Raw genomic sequence first — 19,614 nt, 5'->3', positions numbered from 1 at the left:
AATCTATTGTCAGTAAAACAAAAAATGCAGAGTTTTAATTTTTACATCTAAAAATTTGACAGGATGTGCTCTTCTCCAGCCCACATGTTTAAAGCTTGACCAGAAGATTTTGTAACAAATCTATATAAATAACCAAACTATATTAGAAAATATTTGCATATTCAGAAGCTTATCAGGCTAACTCTAAATATTGCAATGACAAAAGGAAAATAATATGACATTTAAAATTATTTAGATCTATATAACAATGAAAAATGTAACAAAAGTTGTGAGATATTAACAAACTGGTGTCAGAGAAAAATTTACAGTATTAAATGGTGTTATAGAAGAATCCAAAGATAACATGATGTACATCCCTTAACATTGTAGTCAATTACATGATGATTAAACTGCAAGCAAGTAAAAAGAAGTGAGTAAATACATACTGCCATGCTCAGTAAACCACAGATTACTATTAAAATCAGAGTGATTTTTTTTTTTCTAGACTGTAGAGAGAGTGGATGGCTGTATTTGCATTTAGGCTGCACAATGATGAGATAATATAATTCTTTCCTTTGACAGAAAATTTTACCAAGTTAGTTTTGCAGGTGTTTGATTTCCTAAGGCCTCCTCTTGATAAATGCACCATTATTGTTAAAGCACTCACATTCCATGGACTTTTTATTTGCTTGCACGTTTTCAATTACATATGATGTCCTTTATTCCTATAATTGAAGAGTCTCGTTCTCATCACTGTTACTTTCTTTAACTGAGCAAAATCCTACAGCATTCTAAATATCTACAATTACTCTTTACAATACATTTGTACTACATTTTTAATAGGCTTCTGCAGCATGACAGTCATTTACAGATACAATTACAAATACTGACTAGATGAATGGAGTCAACTCTAAGCAGAGAACGTTATCTGACAGCAAACATTGAGATTAATTCCATAAATGCGTAATATGCCAGTGTATAATTTCTTAACACAAAACACTTGCTTTTGCAAGTACAGTATGGGTGTGGTTGTCAGATGATGAGAACTTGTTAATTCTACATAATATCTGTAGTTCAGAACTAGCAGGTCTGGTGACTTCATTCAAGGACATAGGAGCACATGTGAGTGCCAAACCTAGCGGTTGCTTACTTAACCTGTAGTGCTCTGGAAATTATATGAAGCAGTAAAATAAAAACATGGTCTCAAACATTTAACCAGTATTTAATACTACTTTATGTTCCTTAATAAGATAAATGCATACTATAATTTAAAATACAATATACACATCTATGATAAATAATAGGAAATTGGATATGAGCTAGTGTAGTTAGTTCTGACATGTTATTAAATTTTATAATTCCTTTATGCTTTTGAAAAACTATTATTAATAGAATGGTTGTTTAGCATCTGTATAGAAAGCATGTCTTCTATCTCAAGCATGCAGAGAAACACAAATAAATCAAGAAAGAAAGATACAGTAAATGAGTTATTGATGCTTTCATGATGTTAGAAGTGAAATATTGGATCAAGGAGTATTCATCATCACTCCACAGTCAGGCCCTGCCCTTCAAGAGACAGATTGCAAAGTCAGGCAGTTAATTTTTCTATTTGAGGAAAGCTATAAACTATAAAATGCACACTGAACCCATAGCCAGGAGAAAGCAGTAAATTTCTGAAATCAACTCATCAATTATAGCATTCAATACATCACTGTATTTGGGGGTTGCAGTTCACATATAAACTAATGATGAAGACAGGGTAACTTTAAAATATCCTCTCACTTTCATAAGGATATGTTTTGATTCCATAGTTTATTTTATAAATTTAGAGAAGCCACAGAATGAAAGTTAAGGCTTTTCTAATGCAGGACATACAGGTATTTTTTGAACCAGAAATTTTATTTCCAAAAATTCTGTATTAGTCCTACATAAGAAAGAAATTGCCTCAGTATTTTAAACAGCAAAGAACTAAAGAGACCTAAATGTTCCTAATTAAAGTACTGGTGGTCATGTTATCTTTATTTTGTAATAGAGTAGGGTAGAATACATGGAAATTGTCCATTATCAAAATGTGAGAGTATCATTAAAAGTAAATTGAAGACAAATTTGAAAACATCTGTAACAATTAGAAAAATAATTATCTTCCGTAGAGTGACATTGTATAAAAATTAAATCTTATGTTTCATATAAATGTACACCTATAAGTTTACACTGTGCATTTTATTTTCCAATGCTATTAGAAACACAGTGAGCAAAAAGAACTTGGGGAGCAAAAAAAGTAATTAATTTCACATGAATGTCACAAAGTAAATACTTGCAGCAATAAACCCAAAGTGTGAACAGTAGCTAGTATACATTCATTCTTCTTACACAAGTTTCACAAGAAAGGAACAAATAAAAACTATCCTTCTTAAATGTCATTTTCATGATAAATAATGATTCCTACAAACTAGTACAGAGAGCTGATAATCTCAACCTGATTCCTTGTAAGAGAGTCAATGCATTGGGGACTGGATTCAGATATGAGCTAAGAAAACTGACAAAGTTTACAGCAATATGGTATGGAATGTTTTCCAGATTTTAGTAAATAATAATGAGGAATATGTCTGTAGTGTGTGCACCAATGGTCAAGTGAGTAAAACAAAATTACCACACCTAGTGCAGGTGACACTGCACAATGAGGGGAAAGAATGTGTCCAAAACTAGGCCGGCATTTTTTTAGTTGTTCACCATTACTAAGAACAATAATACTTGATAATAAATGACCAAATTGTTAATAAGTTTATATATTTATTATACCACACATTTTGTTACTATACCATGCATTCCTTCTACTTACTAAAAAAAAAAAGAGATTTACTGTAAAACTGCAGCCTCAGGCACATCTGGTTTACTTTTACTTTTGGGTGCATTATTTTCTCTTGTGATTCATTTAACTTTATATTGCTCTATTCATTATAGCAAAATGAACAACTACACTCTATGTATATCTAAATAAACACATGTGTAGACATATGTAGCGATCTGGAGATATGCCACACATTTTAAGCATGTTTGTTTGCTTAAATACCCTCTGTATATATGAAACTATTTTTACAATTATGAATTATTCAACTATATTCATGCACCACATAATGAGGTTTCAAAGATTGATTACATATATGATTTTGCTATTGTGACATGGAAAGAGAGGGGTACTTGCTTAAACTACAGGCAGGAGGGAGGGCCTAGTCCCTACTCCAAATGACTTGATAGATTTTGTTGACTCCTCCTGGAAGGTACCACCCTCCATGTGGAGTGGGGTGGAGGGATGGGATGTGAGGGTGTTCAGGGGGCATGAGAGTGAAGTTGAGAGGTAGGGAGGGAGGGAAAGAAGGAGGGAGGAAGGGAGAGAGAACTGAGATCTATATGTAAAATAAGAAAAAAAAAAACTCTCCCATCTAACGATGCTGTAGCTGTCATTAATACATAAGTGTTCATGAATTTGTGCTGAAGTTGATACAAACAGTTCAACTTTATTCTGAACCATATAATAATATTAATAATTATTACATAATATAGTTATATATATAATGTAATGTATAATATAATGATAATGTTTATAATCATTAGTAATAATATATAAGTATGTGCTACAGGGTTCTTTCACAATGATAAACCTCCCCAATGATACACATTTTCAACCATGTCTACATCAGTAATAGAATATACTTATTAGTAACTGCAACAGGAAGGTGATAGGAAGAACATTAACACATGAACAAGCTACTATTAAGATATTTTATAATCAAAATTACAATTTTTGTGCATATCTGATACAGAAGTAATATCAATTTAGCAATAAAGGTATAACTTTTTTGATTGTAAGAGAATTCAATGGGTTGATAAATGAAACAGCAATTTAGTTTAAGAAGAAATGTTGCATAATGTCCAATTGCTAGCCAAGAGCTTCTTCAAGCACCATTTTTTACAACCAAGGAATTAATATATTTCTATTCCAGTATATATGTTTAAAGTAATTAAGTGTAAAATGTCCATATCTGCAACATTTTCAGTAAAACTTATGAAACATCAGAATATTTAAACTCATGTTATAAACAGATGTTCATAGGCACACAATTTTCAAAATTATTTTCAGTATTTTATGGTTATTGCACTTTACTATGGTAATTTCAGTGATGATACATGGACTGATTTGTCTATTCTAAAGTGAAGGCCTTTCCTTCTACAGACATTTTTCAAATCATAGACACATCTATAACACTAAGATTCTTGATAAATCTAGTTTGTAAGAAGGAAAAACATGAAGTAGAGACTAGTCCCTACTTGAAATGACTTGACAGAACTACATAACCCCACCTGGATGGCATTGCCCTACATGTGGAATTGGGGTGGGGGGGATGGAAAGGGAGGGAGGTCAGGGTGCATGTGAAGGGGCAGGGACAGTAAAAGGGAGGGAGGGAAGGAGAGAGAGGTAACTGGGATCGACATGTAAAATAATAAATGTAAAAAAAGAAGGAAAAACATGCATTTGGAAATACTGGTTTTAACAGTTAACCTTAAAATAAAAGCTTTGAAAAAAAACTTTAATCTGATAATCAAGCACAAAATTGTAATTTCTGAATGTACTGGTGACATTCCTTTGTTTACCAAAAAGACACTGAAAATCTTACTTTGATTTTCTGGAAACCGCCAGGAAAGTTAAAGTGTGTGCAGATTAAAAGGTAGCTGAATCTATTTAACTCTTTCTAAACCAAATTTTAATTATTCAGTATTCCTAGCATTTAGGGTGTTAACTCTCTGACTTTGCTATTTGTAAACATATTGGCAATTCATCTGTAAACATTTCATGGGATGGACCAGGAAACTTTTAATTTGATCTTCAGCCATATGTCCATTTTAAGAGGTACATTACTTACCCTCTGTTACATTTTGCTATTTCATCAAATAAAAGCTTGAACCGAGGACGTCCAATAAAAAGTCTAGAATTCAGTGTGTGATATTTTTCTCCAATTGTCTTCTGTCAAAAAGGAAGCATTTGTTTTATAAGACATAGCTTTGGATAAATAGCATATTTCTTTTACATGAATTCCTTCCAAATTGCTGTGACAAAAGAAATGGATATCTATGAAATACAACCATTTCAAAGTGTCACATTCATTTTCTTTTCCTTTAAAATTCAGTATGCTTTTGAATGTCATTTTTATAAATGGCTGACATACCTAGATTTTACTTATTTGCTTCATATTTAATAAGTTCAAGGAAAGATAAAGAATGAATTCTACTTCATCAAATACTATTAAATGGGCCCAAAATTAAATGTCATTAACATATATTTGTACCTAAGTACAGTTGTTATATTATGCTCATTGTATGAGTAAATTAACACACATTTTTGTAAAAAATTCAGAGGAATAACTCTAGACAAGAAATCCCAAGACAACAGAACTCCAAATCTCCTATCAAACAATGACTTTTAGTGAGCTCATTCTTCCAAATAATAGACACTGCTTCTTAATTGACAGTGAACAGTCAGAGGGAAATCTCTCTCTCTCTCTCTCTCTCTCTCTCTCTCTCTCTCTCACACACACACACAGTTTTGTTTTCTTTATTTTTTTTAAATCTGGAAAAATATTTGTACCAGGATTCATCATTACCTTATACAGCTATCTGGTATTTTTAAAGTTTAGTTTGTTTCACATCAAAATATAGAGACTAATAGCAGACATTATTCCAGTTAGTTGAGATGAAACAAAATGATGTATGGGAAATTCTCAGCCTGCTTTCTCTTGTAGTAAACAGGGCATGATGGTTTTTACTCTTCCTATGTTAGATTTCTCTGGGATGCACTAAGTTTAACTGGGTATGACTATCTTGCTCACCATATCAAACCTTTCCTCTATGGAAACAGTATCACAAGGTTGTTCATTTATTGTCTGATGTCTCCCTAGAGACAAAGAACTTGAAATAACACCAAAGAGCGAAGATGAAATCAAAAAGTTTGCTTTAGCATTCTGTGAGAAGAACTAACAGGCACAACAGGGCTGACTTCAAGGACAAGCTATGAGATTTTTGGACAGATGCCAACAGAGGCTTTCCTCTAGGACACTTCTGCTCAAACCTCCTGCAGAAATTTTCTCCCAGCACAGCTTTCGGGTAAATTTTCTGTTATCTAGGGGCTCAATAACATCCATCCACATACCTGGATCCCATTTGTTTGACTGAGGTACAGCTGGATGTTCACATAGTCAGGTCTGTTTTCTTGCCAAAGCTGAAAGAATATAAAGAGGGACCAACTTAAGCTCTTTCCAAATTCTCAGTTTCTATCTAGCATATAGCATATATGATTCTAAAACACAATAGATAATTTGACTTATGATAATAAATATAATAAAAGTAAGCATGGAGCTGATAGGTTATCAATAATAGACAGACATTTGACAGGCTGCAGGTTCTAATAACCATAACTTGTGATGATCTACTGGTGATATTCAGGGATGATGATGATGATGATAGAAGAAATCAATCATCCACACCTAAAGATACATCATAAATCATGCCAAGCACTATCTTGTTGCTATAAGCCCCTTCTAAATTCCTTTATTTTATTCTCTATGGGGCCCTAAATCTTAACCCATGGCTTCATTTATCAATGAATGTAATTTTTACTATGATAGGTAGACATGTGCTGTTGCTTTATATTCATTTACTGCCGACTTTCCCTGAATATAAATGTATGAGACAAGACACTAGCAAGTAAGTAATCCATAAAAAGTGAAACAATATTGCTCCTTTACCTCATTTACTTGGAAACTATTATTCTACATTAACTAACTACAAAGCGAACTATTCCAAGTACCTCACGTAAATGGTGCCATTAGTATAGTATCTGTGATGGTCCCTTTATCTCTCTCTTCTCTCATCACTTCTAGTCATGTGCATATTCATTTGTGTTGAATGCTTTATGTCAAAATTCAGAAACACATGTAAAAGTATGTTGTAGAAACATACATATATTAACAAACATTCACATCTGAGAAAATGTGCATCTGGTTTTACATTATGTTAGGCCTGGTTTTAGATAGAAGATATGTTTTTATTCTATAGCAAACATTTCTTCCTTTTAAAATATAAAAGTAAATACTATGTAGGAAATGACATAACGAAGAAGAACTAATAGACATTCTGATATTACCTTGTTATGCAACATACAGAGCAAGTCTGCAAACCACTGGAATGACTGGATGTCTCTGCATACCCAGATAAAGTACAGTCTTCTTAGCTTGTATGGTTTCCAGTCATCCCTTTAAAGTCAATAGAGTGAAGTTGTGACCAGAATTGGATAAACAATACAAAATCTACCTATTCTTGAACATTTTCATTCATAAGCATCCAACAAGAATCAAACAAGCACTGCAAACCCAGCCATTTCCATGTCAGCATCTTATACAATATTGATTAATACTACCAGTTATGGTAAATAATACATTAACTCTATGATGTCATCAACTGCTAAATTTGTCAGTATTATATACACATCACCATTTTCCACTTCAAGACCATATATGGAACTCTTAGATCAGAAGAACATTGGCTCATGAATCTCAGAAAAACAAGTTCTCCATTTCAGTGAACTGTATCATTGTGCAGGGATCAAAATGTCATTCAGACTTGCACTCACTTTTAGGCAGAACCATTCCAGAAACTTGGTTGTTTATCCCTTTCATAATAATCATTTAATAAAGATTTCACAACCACACACTATGTAATACATTCCAGTCTCTCTGAGTTCCAAGTCTGGATGGCTACTTATGACTGTGAAGCTGACCTGAGGTTAAGAAAATGTTCCTTTTTTCATATTACCCAGTATCAAAATAACTTGTAATGTGTTGTCAGAAACAAATGATTTCTGGACGGAACATGCTTATTTTTGTAAGAGTCTCCAACATGTCCCCAAATCACATCAAAATGAAATCAAATATTATTCAAAAATATCTTTCATTTATACTTTGATTTGAGACAAGGTCTAGCTATGTGGCCCAAGCTTCTCTTGAACTCATGACCTTCCTCACTTAGCCAAAGAGTCTTGCTGCTGCTCCTTCTTCTTCCTCCTTTTCCTTTTAAAAATATTCCCTCAAACATTTTAACATGAATTGTGTCTACTTGAGAAGTCAATAGAATCTGGGAGTACCTTTTTGATGCCACTTTTTGTTCTTATAGTGATAATTAATCTTTGTTTATAATCCTAAAAAAAAATACTAAGAGTATTTCCCAATTGGGCAATCTGGACTTGGACATACTTTTTTTTTTTTCCAGTCTGTTTCAAATTTGCTAATAATTGAAGGGATGAGGGAGGTGATGATGTGTTCATCATCTTCTCATAAAAACTTTCCCTGATCATACCTTATAATTACCCACAGGCATTTGGTTTTGTAATCTATTCAACTTTTTTTGCTTATAATACATTCTGACTACTTTTCCACCTAATCCTATCTTTTCTCCCTCCATCACCATTAAACTTATTTCCCTCTAAGTTCTTTGCCTTTTGGTTTGACCTGTCATATCAAAGTCTGTCATCTTCCCTGTGTATCCAGGCTGAGAGAGTAGCCCTCCATGAAGAATGTGCTCCCAAAGTCCATTTGTGCACTAGGGATAAATGCTTGTTCCACTGTTAGATGTCCTATAGACTATCCAAGATTCTTCTTAACTGACACCCACATTCAGAGGGCTTGGTTCAGTCCAATGCTGGTTCCTCAGTTTTACGACTGGGGTGGATGTGGAGTTCCTAACAGGAGAGTCCATGTTTCCATTCATTGTTTTATCCTAGTAACTCTAAGATTAATTGGCACAAGGACACCACAAAATAATTGTTCGCCAAAAGAATGCACAGTGATACCACCATAGGCAGGTCTAGAAAGAAGGCTGAGGGTGAGTAACTCTTAAAGGAAAAGAAGATGGGTTTCTTCTTACATGGAACATGCTGGGAGCTACAGACCATGTACTGAGTGTTACTCAATTTTCCCCTACACTAATTAGGAAATGGAATTTTTTGATCAGTGAGTGGGAAAACTCTATAAGAATTATTCAATATATAAACTAGAACTCTTTGAATATTGAAATTTCTCTATTTTGAGGGATAAAATAGATCAAAGTGACATACAGCAGAGTGTTTAGTATTGAAGCAAATGGAGTGATCCCAATGCCTCCCGCCACACAGAGGCTAACTTCATAGTTCAACGACTCCTCAAATGGACTTCCAAATGGACCATCAATATACAACCTATAAAGAAGGCAGACAAATGTTGGAAAATAAAAATAAGTTAGTTTTCTCTAAGATTGGCCATTCATGATGAATCCAAATATAAGTATTCTAATAGCTCAGGCATTGTCTCATTATTTCTTACAGTGACAAGCAAGCAGAAAGGAACAAGTAATTCATTTTGAACCACTGATAGTAAAACAAGAACTTCCATCCATTTCTAAATTAACTAAAAGTTTAAAAGGCATAGGAAGAACTATTCTGCATAAGCAGGGATCAGTTAAAGCTTTGGTCATATTTCAATTTGGTAACTGACAAAATGAAAATACTAGTCTATTCATTATGTTGAAACTGAATAGTGTACTCTTCAGTATCAAATACTCTGTCAGTCATATTCACTCTTATATGCATTATGGGGACAGATAATCACAGGGAGAAGGAGAAGAATCTAACATTTTTCCTTCTCTTGCACTAGTTAAATAAATAAGAACAGGAGCTAATGAAGAAATCACAAAAGTAATTATCCTTGCTTTGTGTGTGTGTGTGTGTGTGTGTGTGTGTGTGTGTGTGTGTATGTGTGTGTGTGTGTGTATGTTCAACTGTAAACATAAATCATGAATTGAATTGTCCACTTAGTATCCATCCATCCATCTTTTCCTAGTAACAGACAATGATTTTATTCAGGGAAGCAAATGTTCAGCCAAAATACCACATTTGTCAAATTCCATTCATGTGTTTTGACTGAATAGCTGTTCTGGCAGATATGAGGCAAGTGAATTTGGAACTGGAAAGGCTTTTTATGAGAAGCTGTCTCACTCGGGGTAGTGATTCTTCCACCTCCCCTTTGCATACCCAATATCTGAAAGGTTCATTTTTATTGTCAAAGAATTACCAGTGTTTAGTGTGAAATGACCATATTTTTATGGTTTGTCTCATTTTAGACATCTTGATAAGAAAGAAACATAGACCCTATGTATATATAACTCTATCATTTTATAACTCTTTGCCATTATATATTTTCAAACAGTATACCTATATAGAAGGTTGCCTACATGTTATTTATGTTTGGAGGTCACTTAAATAGAAAGCCACCTAAGACTATATATGTTTGGAGTTAATGGTTAGGTGTCTGTTAAATGTCTATAAAATAAACTCATTAATAGGTATCTCTTAGAATTCTGTTCTTCACGATACTTAGTCATTGCTTATATTTGATTTTGCTTTTCACTTTCACATGAGTGCCTTTATTTTCCAGGTATCTGTGAGTATATTGGGTCATACAAATATTTCTATTTATTGAGTTCTAGATACAAACAATTTGCTATATGTGGAACAGAAAAATGTCATTTCTCATCTTGTACAACTAAAAACATCCTGTTGAGCAAGAGATGAGAAAATGGCTGTTATTCTGAGACAAAACTTGTAAATGTTACATTTAAGATACTGTAGCTAGCAAAGGAAGAAATGAAAACCCCTTTAACCTAAAGAAACAATCACCAAAGTTGATATGCTTAATGTAGGAAAATACCCTACTTCTGAATGCCTTACATAGTTACAAATGCACAATTTTATTCTGTTCACTTAACTCACACATTACATTTAATCAAAAATGTATGAATTATTAGTATGATTAGGGGTTTTCTTATTGAAGACTAACAATGACTTTGAAACCTACTCTACAAATTCTTTTCATCTTTATCTGAATGCTACATCAAATGTGTTAGATAACAAATAAATTAATTTAATACACTGATATTTCAAGAGACTTTATTTGCAAACTCTAGCAATGATATTTACACTTCATTTCATCCACAAATAAGTTAAAGGAGACATCAAAAATACCTCTGTGCTAGCTGTCTCATTCCAAAACAACAAATTCTCCTCCCTCCTCACATAGCTATTCTTTGGTGCTTTGCAATAGCTTTGAACATGAACACTAGAATTTGAAGTTCCAGCTATTTACTAGGAATGAGATCACAGATGAGCTACTTGACCTTGTTAAACTCCATTTCCTTCATCTATAAAAGAGACAAGAAGTGATGACAGAGGAAACCTACTAGGAATTGTAGAATGCAACACAAACATCAGAGACAGTTTCTACTATGACACCAGTGTATCTATGGTATGCCATTGGGATGAGGCACAGCATAAACAGAAGAAATGGACTAAGATCAACATGGGAACAGTATGGACTTGCTATGATGGATCCCTGATAATCAGTTATCATTCAAAATGCTTTTAACAATTTGTTATAAATTGGTAACATTTAATCATAAGTCATACATATAGATGAGTTCCCATGTAATATTTTGAAACCTAGATTTACTAAGAAACATTTACATCAGCCTAGTCATATATAAATCAAATGTTTATCATTTTACTACTGTGAATATATTCAGAAGTCTGAATCCTGTATACTATCTTTAAAAGTATATAACACCCATTGTCTATAGTTACCTGATTGTGCAGCATCACAGAAGAACCTCCCACTCATTTAAATGTAACTTAGTATCCACTGCCCCTATATCTCCTAACCCCTATACACACCACACACACAAACACATAAACACACACACATACAGTGCCCAACCATTGATGAAAGAAAAGGAGGATTACAAAATCATTAGTGATAGGTTACCTAATGAGACACAGTTTTTTATGAGAGGATAAAAAAAAAAATCTATATTTTTTAACATATTAACTTGGTTAACATGCAAAATACCTTGGCTTTCATTTGTGAATAGTATTGACCTTTCGTACCTAGATTTTACAATTATCATGTATGTGACAAAATTATAGAGATTAAATATAAGCATTCACTTCTACAATATTACAGTTGTGATATGGAGATAGTCAGTTGATAAGTGATGAAATATTCTACTATGAAGGACAGAATATTTAAGATTAGGAGCCATATAATTCCTCGACCCACACAAAACTCCATATGCATATTCTACATTTTACTCAATGTTTTTCCTTAATTTCCATTTGTGGTTTCTAAATTGTCTTATATGTTTGTTAAGATGGAGTTGATTAAGTAGTTTGGAGAGAACGATGCCCAAATTCCCAAGTATTTTCTATAAATGTTTGTTTTCATTGAAATGGACTTGGTTAAACAGACATTTGATATAGTTTTCAAACATCTTCTCTCCAGGCACTTGTTGTTGCCTCTCTGGATTAGACTGATATTACAGCAAATTAAAGATGAGGATGGTACTAGAAAAAATCATCCTGAGTGAGGTAGCCCAGACTCAGAAATACAAACAAGGTATGTACTCACTTGTAAGTAGATATTAGCTGAAAGCAAATGATAACTAGATAATAATCCACAGATCCAGAGAAGCTAGATAACAAGGAGAACCCTAAGAGGGATGTATAGATCATCCTGGGAAGGGGAATTAGATGAGATCTGATAGATAAACTGGGGCCAGGAAGGTTAGTAAAGGGGAGGGGATGAAGGATGAGAATATGAGACAACAGGATGGTTGAGGAGGGGAGGGACAGAGAGGGGGAGCAAGGAAAAAGCTATCTTGATAGGGAGAGCCACTATGAGGTTAGGGAGAAACCTGGTACTAGGAAAATTCCCAAGAATCCACAAGGATGTCCCCAGCTAAAGACTCATAGCAATAGTGCGGAGGGTACCCAAACTGAATTGGCCATCTCCTGTAATCAGACTGAAGAGTACCCCAGCTACCATCATAGAGCCTTCATTAAGTTGGGGGCAGGACCAAGTTCCTATCCCCTGTATTAAGGCTGAGTTTAGCATCCCTCCATAAGGAATGGGCTCGAAAAAGCCGCCTCATGCACCAGGGATTAGATCCTGGTCCTAATTCCACAGGCACCACAGACAGACCAAGCTACATAACTGTATGTCTCACCAGCACAGAGGGCCTCCTAGTTCTGTCCCATGGGGGATGCACAGCTATCACTATAGGCAGCAATTTATATTTCTACTTTAATATGTGCATTATACATTTCTACTTTAAGTACTGCATATGTTTTTTACATGGAACTTTGACATATACCATACTTAAAACAACATGTGAATTTTACTACTTTTTTTTTTTTTTGCTATTTTGAATGCATACTTTTGAAAACTATTTACATTTCTTTTTCAAGACTTGTTATTTTAGTGTGTGTGTGTGTGTGTGTGTGTGTGTGTGTGTGTGTGTGTGTGTGTGTATGTGTGTGTGTGTGTGAAATTGTTAATGCCAATATATGTCACAGGTATGCAATTCCCCGTGGAGGCCAGAAAAGGCAGCATATTACTTAGCACTGGACTTACAGGTGATTCTTTGAAGCTTCCCTTCTAAAAAGTTTCTAAATTAAGAAAATTAACAAGTGCTGGGTGGTGATGGCCCACACCTTTAATCCCAGCACTCGGGAGGCAGAAGCAGGAGGATCTCTGTGAGTTGAAGACCAGCCAGATCTACAAAGTGAGTTCCAGGACAGGCTCCAAAGCTACAAAGAAACACTGTCTCGAAAAACAAACAAACAAACAAACAAACAGAAACAAAACAAAACATTTAAGTACTACCTAAGAGCTAAAATGAGGTATCATCAAAATAAAAACTTAATTTAAAATGTAATCTTTCCCAGAAGCTGTAGAGATTATCCTACATATACCTTCACTCTAAAGTCACAAAATAACATAGCAGGCAAAGTAAATTTCCATTTTGTTGTAATGGGAATTTAGACTCTAGAACATCAAGTAATTTTCTCCAGACCACAATTTCTATGTAAAGAAAAGATCATCCCTGGACCTCAGACAGTGGAACCAGATGTATTCCTGGTGCACAAAAGGACCTTGCAGACACATCCTCCATGGAGGGATACTCCCTCAACCTAGAGACAGGAGAGAAGTCCTAGTCCCTACTTCAAATGACTTGACAGATCTACATGACCCCACCTGGATAGCATAGCCCACATGTGGAATTGGGGTGGGGGGATCGGAGAGGAGAGTGGTCAGAGTGCATGTGAGGGGGGAGAAAGGATAAGAGGGAGGGAGGGAGAGAGGGGAGGAGAGTGAACTGGGATCAACATGTAAACTTAAAAAAATAATAATAATTAAATAAAACAAAGGAAATGCAAACTAAGCCCTCAAATAGCCTTTAACTATCGCACACAGCTGTTCTACTTCTAGCAGAATACACTTAGAAAGCAATAAAAATTATGGAGAATTGTTACTGCATAGTGAGGAATAAGATTATAACAAAGCACTTGCAAATACTAGACACTGATTTTAGTAACAGGTTGCTCTTAATTTCAAAAAGCACCCTGTCTGTTTTATCATACCATGGCTTTTCCAGCAAGCCTCTGAAGTCAGTTCCCTTTGTATACTAACTTGAACAATGGAGATAAGGAGAGCTGAGAGGGTTAAAACACTAAGTTTAGAGCCCTGCTCCAAATGATGTGACAGACTATGATGATCCCCCATGTGAGGGTTTATCCTCTCTGGGGAGTGGATGGGAAATGGGATGGGGAGGAGGTGGGGGTCATGGGAGTGCAGGAGGGAGAAGGAACTGATATTGGAATGTAAAATGAGATTTTTTAAAATTTAAATAAAAATAATAAAAAAGAATGACAAAAAAGTTGGAAACATCAAGATTAAAAAACAAAAACACCAAGTTTAAATGAACACAGCAGATCAATTAAGGAGTTAGAAAGATGGATCTGGAGTTTTGCACAAGGCACAAACTTCACCATGGAGTACTAGTTTGCCTCTATACGTCAAACCCTTAACTGCCTCAAAACTGCTTCTTCAAGTCTACAAGTGCCACATTTATCTCAGTGTCTCTCTGCATTGCTGTGTTTAAATACTACCCTAGAGTACTTAGAAATAATTGACTTCTATATGATAGGAGGATCTTGTAGGAAAAGCAGAGGATATAAAACAGAACATCAATGTGCTATTTCATAGTACACCGTAGGGTATTTTCTGTTCCCTTTGAGTTTGCAGAGAACTCTGTAGTTCTTTCAATTAAAAACACTGGTGTTTTGCCATTGGGATGGGACATTTATTTCTCATTGGAGATCCTTAAAACAATTCGTCCTGGCAACAACCAACTGCAAGTTTGCAGGTTGTGGCTGCTTTCTCTTCCCTGTTCTCATCATGAAAATAACAGTGATGTTTGACATAACACATATCAATGCATATGCAGATGAAGTAAGCCTTCTTTATCCATGCATTTGTGGTTTATGAACAGAATTCTGAAAAATCCCTTAGGAATATATATATATATATATGATATGATAAGGTTGAAGATGGCCCTTTGGGTAAAATGAGATGATGTACAAGGTATATTTAGAAGGTATCTCTGTAAAGTATATTCTATACTAATAAAACTTAGAGGATAATTTTACAGTATGTGAACTCCACCATACCTTTTTGTAGAGTTATTGTTACTCTTGTTCAGCACATGCCTAGGCAGAGTACTTTCCTTTTATAAATAAGCCATATTAACTAGAAAGACGGGATCTGGTAAAAATCTCAGAATACAGTGATGTGTGATGGATGGCTTTATGAACATACAACAAGGATGCCTTATAAACATGTGACAACTCTCTGTAATGACAGCTTAATGTCAATCAGTTTATAGTGACTATGGTCTAACATGTAACAATAACAAAAGCCAGTTGTATGAAAGGATTTTTTGTGTCATCTATATTGGTAAACATAGTAAGTCTATATCATGGTTACTTATGATAGCTGGGAAATAATTGAACTTTTTAAAGAAAACAGGTTATCTTTTTTAAAAAGTACACTGCCCCAGAAGGTTTTAGCATCCTGTAATGTCAGAGATTATTGGAGGAATTTAAGCTTACCTTAAAGAGAAAATATAATTAAACTCACCTCAACAAAGATGTGGATTTCCTAGTGTGGACTTGATTCTTTCACCTAATACCAGAATCTCTGCAGTAGAAAAGAGAGAAATCTCCCCTCTCATATATAATGGCCATTGGTACTTGCTTATGGAGTGATTGGAATGAAACTATTAAGGTATATGGGCAAAATGCCCAAACATTAAAGGGTATGTTGATTATAGAAGCTCATGAGATCATTTTATATACGTCTCCTTATAAATATCTAATTAGATCCTTGCATGAAATTAAAGAATATTGTCCCCCGGTCCATATAGTTATTCTTCTTCTTCTCATTCATCTTTGTGTGTGCATATGCATGTGTATTTTCTTTCTATTTAAAGTTAATTTTCATAGAATATATTATTTTGATCATGCATTTCCCCTCCCATGACACAAACATTGTGCCTCCCTCCCTCCATCCCTGCCTACCTAACGTCATGTACTCTCTCTCGGTCCCCTCTACAAAGATTAACATATTTTATATTTATTATAAATTTATCACTAGTGATAAATCTCTTTTGCTAATAAATCCTTGCAATTATGTTCTAGGCTGCATTTTTCTAAATAGGCATACTTATTTCTGAAAACTTAAGAATAATAGCCAAAGTTAGTGGAATTTTAAAATGCATGATTTCAAACATGTCTGTTTGTATGTGTTGGGAATATGTAATTTATAAAAGATTTCTCTTTTAGAAGATGTATTCTAAAATGTCTCTTAAATAAAAGCTGTATTAATATCTGGGGGAAAAAAAGACAAGATCATTCCTAAATTCCTTTAGAATCTATCTCCTTAACGAATATACATTAATCATGACAGTCAATCACCACTTATTTTGGTTAGGGAAATAAAGGGCATATAGTCCTAGATCATCCATCAGGTAACAATTTCTTCTTCATCTGGGTGAAAAATGATTATATTTAACTACTCCCCAGGAGATGATGGACTTGCAGTTTAGATCACTCAGGAGGTAATTACACCAGTGAAAGCCATAAAAAGTGGCAAGGGAGCATTAAAAGCCTGATGGTCTTCAAAATCTGTTTTGCTTTAATGGGTTGCAAACTAACATGTGCATCAGAATTGATTAAAACACACAGAACTGGTCTCTGCTCCTAGATGATCTCTAAGGCTAAAACATGAAGCTCTAACATCAACCCTGACATCCCCAGCAGAGTTGAACTAGTTCAGGTGATTATTTTACATACACTCATCATGAGAAGTCCTGGAAGCCTATAACATTTTAATTAAAACTATGTAGAGATCAGAAGAATTAACTAGGTGACACTTCAGTAAAACACTTGCCTGCCTAGGAGGCACTGAGCCTGGAGAACCACAGACACAAAACAAACAAGCAAAGATCTGGTTAAGAGATTTGGGACTGTAATATTCACTTAAGGGAAGAAACACTGCTAGTAAAAAATATATACATAAAAAAAAACTTTCACAAAATCCATTTATCACTGAAGTGTCTATAAGGATGAAATTTTTCTGGAAAGGAAGTGCCATAAAACAAGCATACTCTTGAAATTATATAATTGTATCCATTATGAATTGACACATTTAATTTAAGAATGGCCTTTAACTTACATTTTAGTATTCCTTTATAGAACATATTTTATTAACTGCTTCTGAGGTCATGGATTAACTATAACTTTCTGTTTAGAACTGAGAATACGTTTGTGTGATAAACGCTGTTATGTTGAAAGTGGGTTGTTTCAATCCATGGACACCAACATGGAATTGTTTTTTAGGTACATACTACATTATTGGAAATGAAAATAACACAAAATAGATCTGCAAATTGCTTGAAAATTACTAAAAACTTCTTGTTATGAGAGAAACACTTTTACCAGCACACACTACCCTGATGGTAACTGTGTCTTTTACTTAATCCCAACATGGAAATTTTTAATATTTATTTTTTTTCCATCAAAACCAGGGGTTTACACAAGCCAGGTAGCACTTTATCACTGCAAAACATCAAGCAGGATTTTTAAGATCCTTTCACAAAGGAAGAATTTCAGGACAATCTATGAATCAGAAACAAATCAAAATCCACCAACACACAAAATCCTCACAAACCTAAAGTCTGCAGGCACTGAAAGGTGTCTGGCAGGTAATAATAACAGAAGAGACAAACCAGCCAATTCTTCCAACAACTAAGATGTCAAATCACAATGCATACATCTTTAGAGTGTTAGAGACATCAGGCTAACCTCTCGCACTCTCACTCCCATGGCCCCTCTGGAACTGGTTCTTTTGAGCAAGTCTGAGTTACTCTGTCAGTCATTAACATGTCCTCTTGTTTGCTTATTGGCTTTCAATTACCAGATCCTTGACTTATCGACTCTCTTAAAAAGAATCTTAAAATTTTATCAGTGCTGCAGTTTCTGTGAAATCATTTGATTTGTGCTATGCCAGGTTTCTAAAGTTGCAAAAACAGAAGATTTTAATCATGAGTTGTATGTTGGGAGCCATGTAGCTTACTACCTCCTAATATTAATAGAATAACTCCCCTTTTAACATATTGTTTCCCTAGACTAGAAAATACCAATAACAACAAGACTATTCATGATTCAATTTTACATACAAGTCAAAATTTTATTACTTTTTGTTCTCTTGATATGTAGGTATCAGAATTCCACAAGTATAAACATCCACAATGTAGGGTTGTGAAGATAAGAGACAATAATTCTCATTTTGTTTTTATCGTTTTAAAAAGATTTATTTTACTTTAGTCTTTGTGTATTTGTATGCCTGTGTATATATGTGCATGTTTTGAGTGCAGGAGTTTGTTGAGGTAGGTGGTCCTAGATTTTTTACACACTGTTGTAAGCCACCTGATGTGGATATTGGGAGCACAAGTGCCATAACCACTGAGTCACTTCCAGTATCCCAACAATGAAAGTCAGTATTAAAATAGTCTATGTGTTGTAAAGAACATCATAAATAGTTGTGGTTACATAAACTTCTAGAATAGCACCATTATCACATAGGCAGGAACACAATAGAAAGGGCTTCATCCTACAAAGGGATCTTATCAGCAGGTCATCTTTCTTGGAAAGAACAGTAATCCCTATGATAGTGTCAAGATTGGAGTTCATTAAGCAGACCCTACACAGATCTTTCATGATGCTGAGGCAAGACTTAGGGGTGAGAAAGTACAGAACACAGAGAGAAATAATAGAATGAGAATTTATTTATTTATATAGGCCAGGTGTTTTATATAATTTTCTTTAATATGACAACGCTGTGTAAAAAAGAATTAGGACACTGTGCCTTCCTCAAAGTAAAAAGTAAATAGCACCTTTGTTATTTATAATCAAAATATAGGAGAAAAGAACAATAGTCATAGAAATTGTCACTCATTTCCCATCCTAAGGGCAGTAAAAAAGCTTGCAGTCCCTCAAAATTTAGACTGCACCATTTCTCTCTTCTTCACCCATCTAGTCAGTAACCACTACATTTTGTTGATTATGCCTTGTGACAGTCCATGATAGCCATTGAATATTTC

The 19,614-nt window shown here is 34.4% G+C and overlaps 1 protein-coding gene across 3 annotated transcripts in view; it reads right to left on the bottom strand.

Annotated features, from left to right (window-relative positions):
- Positions 1–19,614, bottom strand: part of Nox4 (NADPH oxidase 4) — a 123,094-nt gene that overhangs the window by 8,905 nt on the left and 94,575 nt on the right. For all 3 annotated transcript variants that reach the window (XM_051191586.1, XM_051191579.1, XM_051191596.1), the window contains 4 exons: positions 9,140–9,259; positions 7,175–7,283; positions 6,182–6,250; positions 4,899–4,999 (listed from right to left, as the gene is read on the bottom strand). In XM_051191586.1, coding sequence (XP_051047543.1) covers positions 4,899–4,999; positions 6,182–6,250; positions 7,175–7,283; positions 9,140–9,259 — 399 coding nt within the window. The remainder of the gene's footprint in view (positions 1–4,898; positions 5,000–6,181; positions 6,251–7,174; positions 7,284–9,139; positions 9,260–19,614) is intronic.

This window comes from Phodopus roborovskii, unplaced genomic scaffold, assembly GCF_943737965.1.
Source record: "Phodopus roborovskii unplaced genomic scaffold, PHOROB, whole genome shotgun sequence".
NCBI lineage: Eukaryota > Metazoa > Chordata > Mammalia > Rodentia > Cricetidae > Phodopus > Phodopus roborovskii.
The sequence above is the reverse complement of the archived record's forward strand: the minus strand, read 5'-3'. Positions and strand labels throughout refer to the sequence as shown.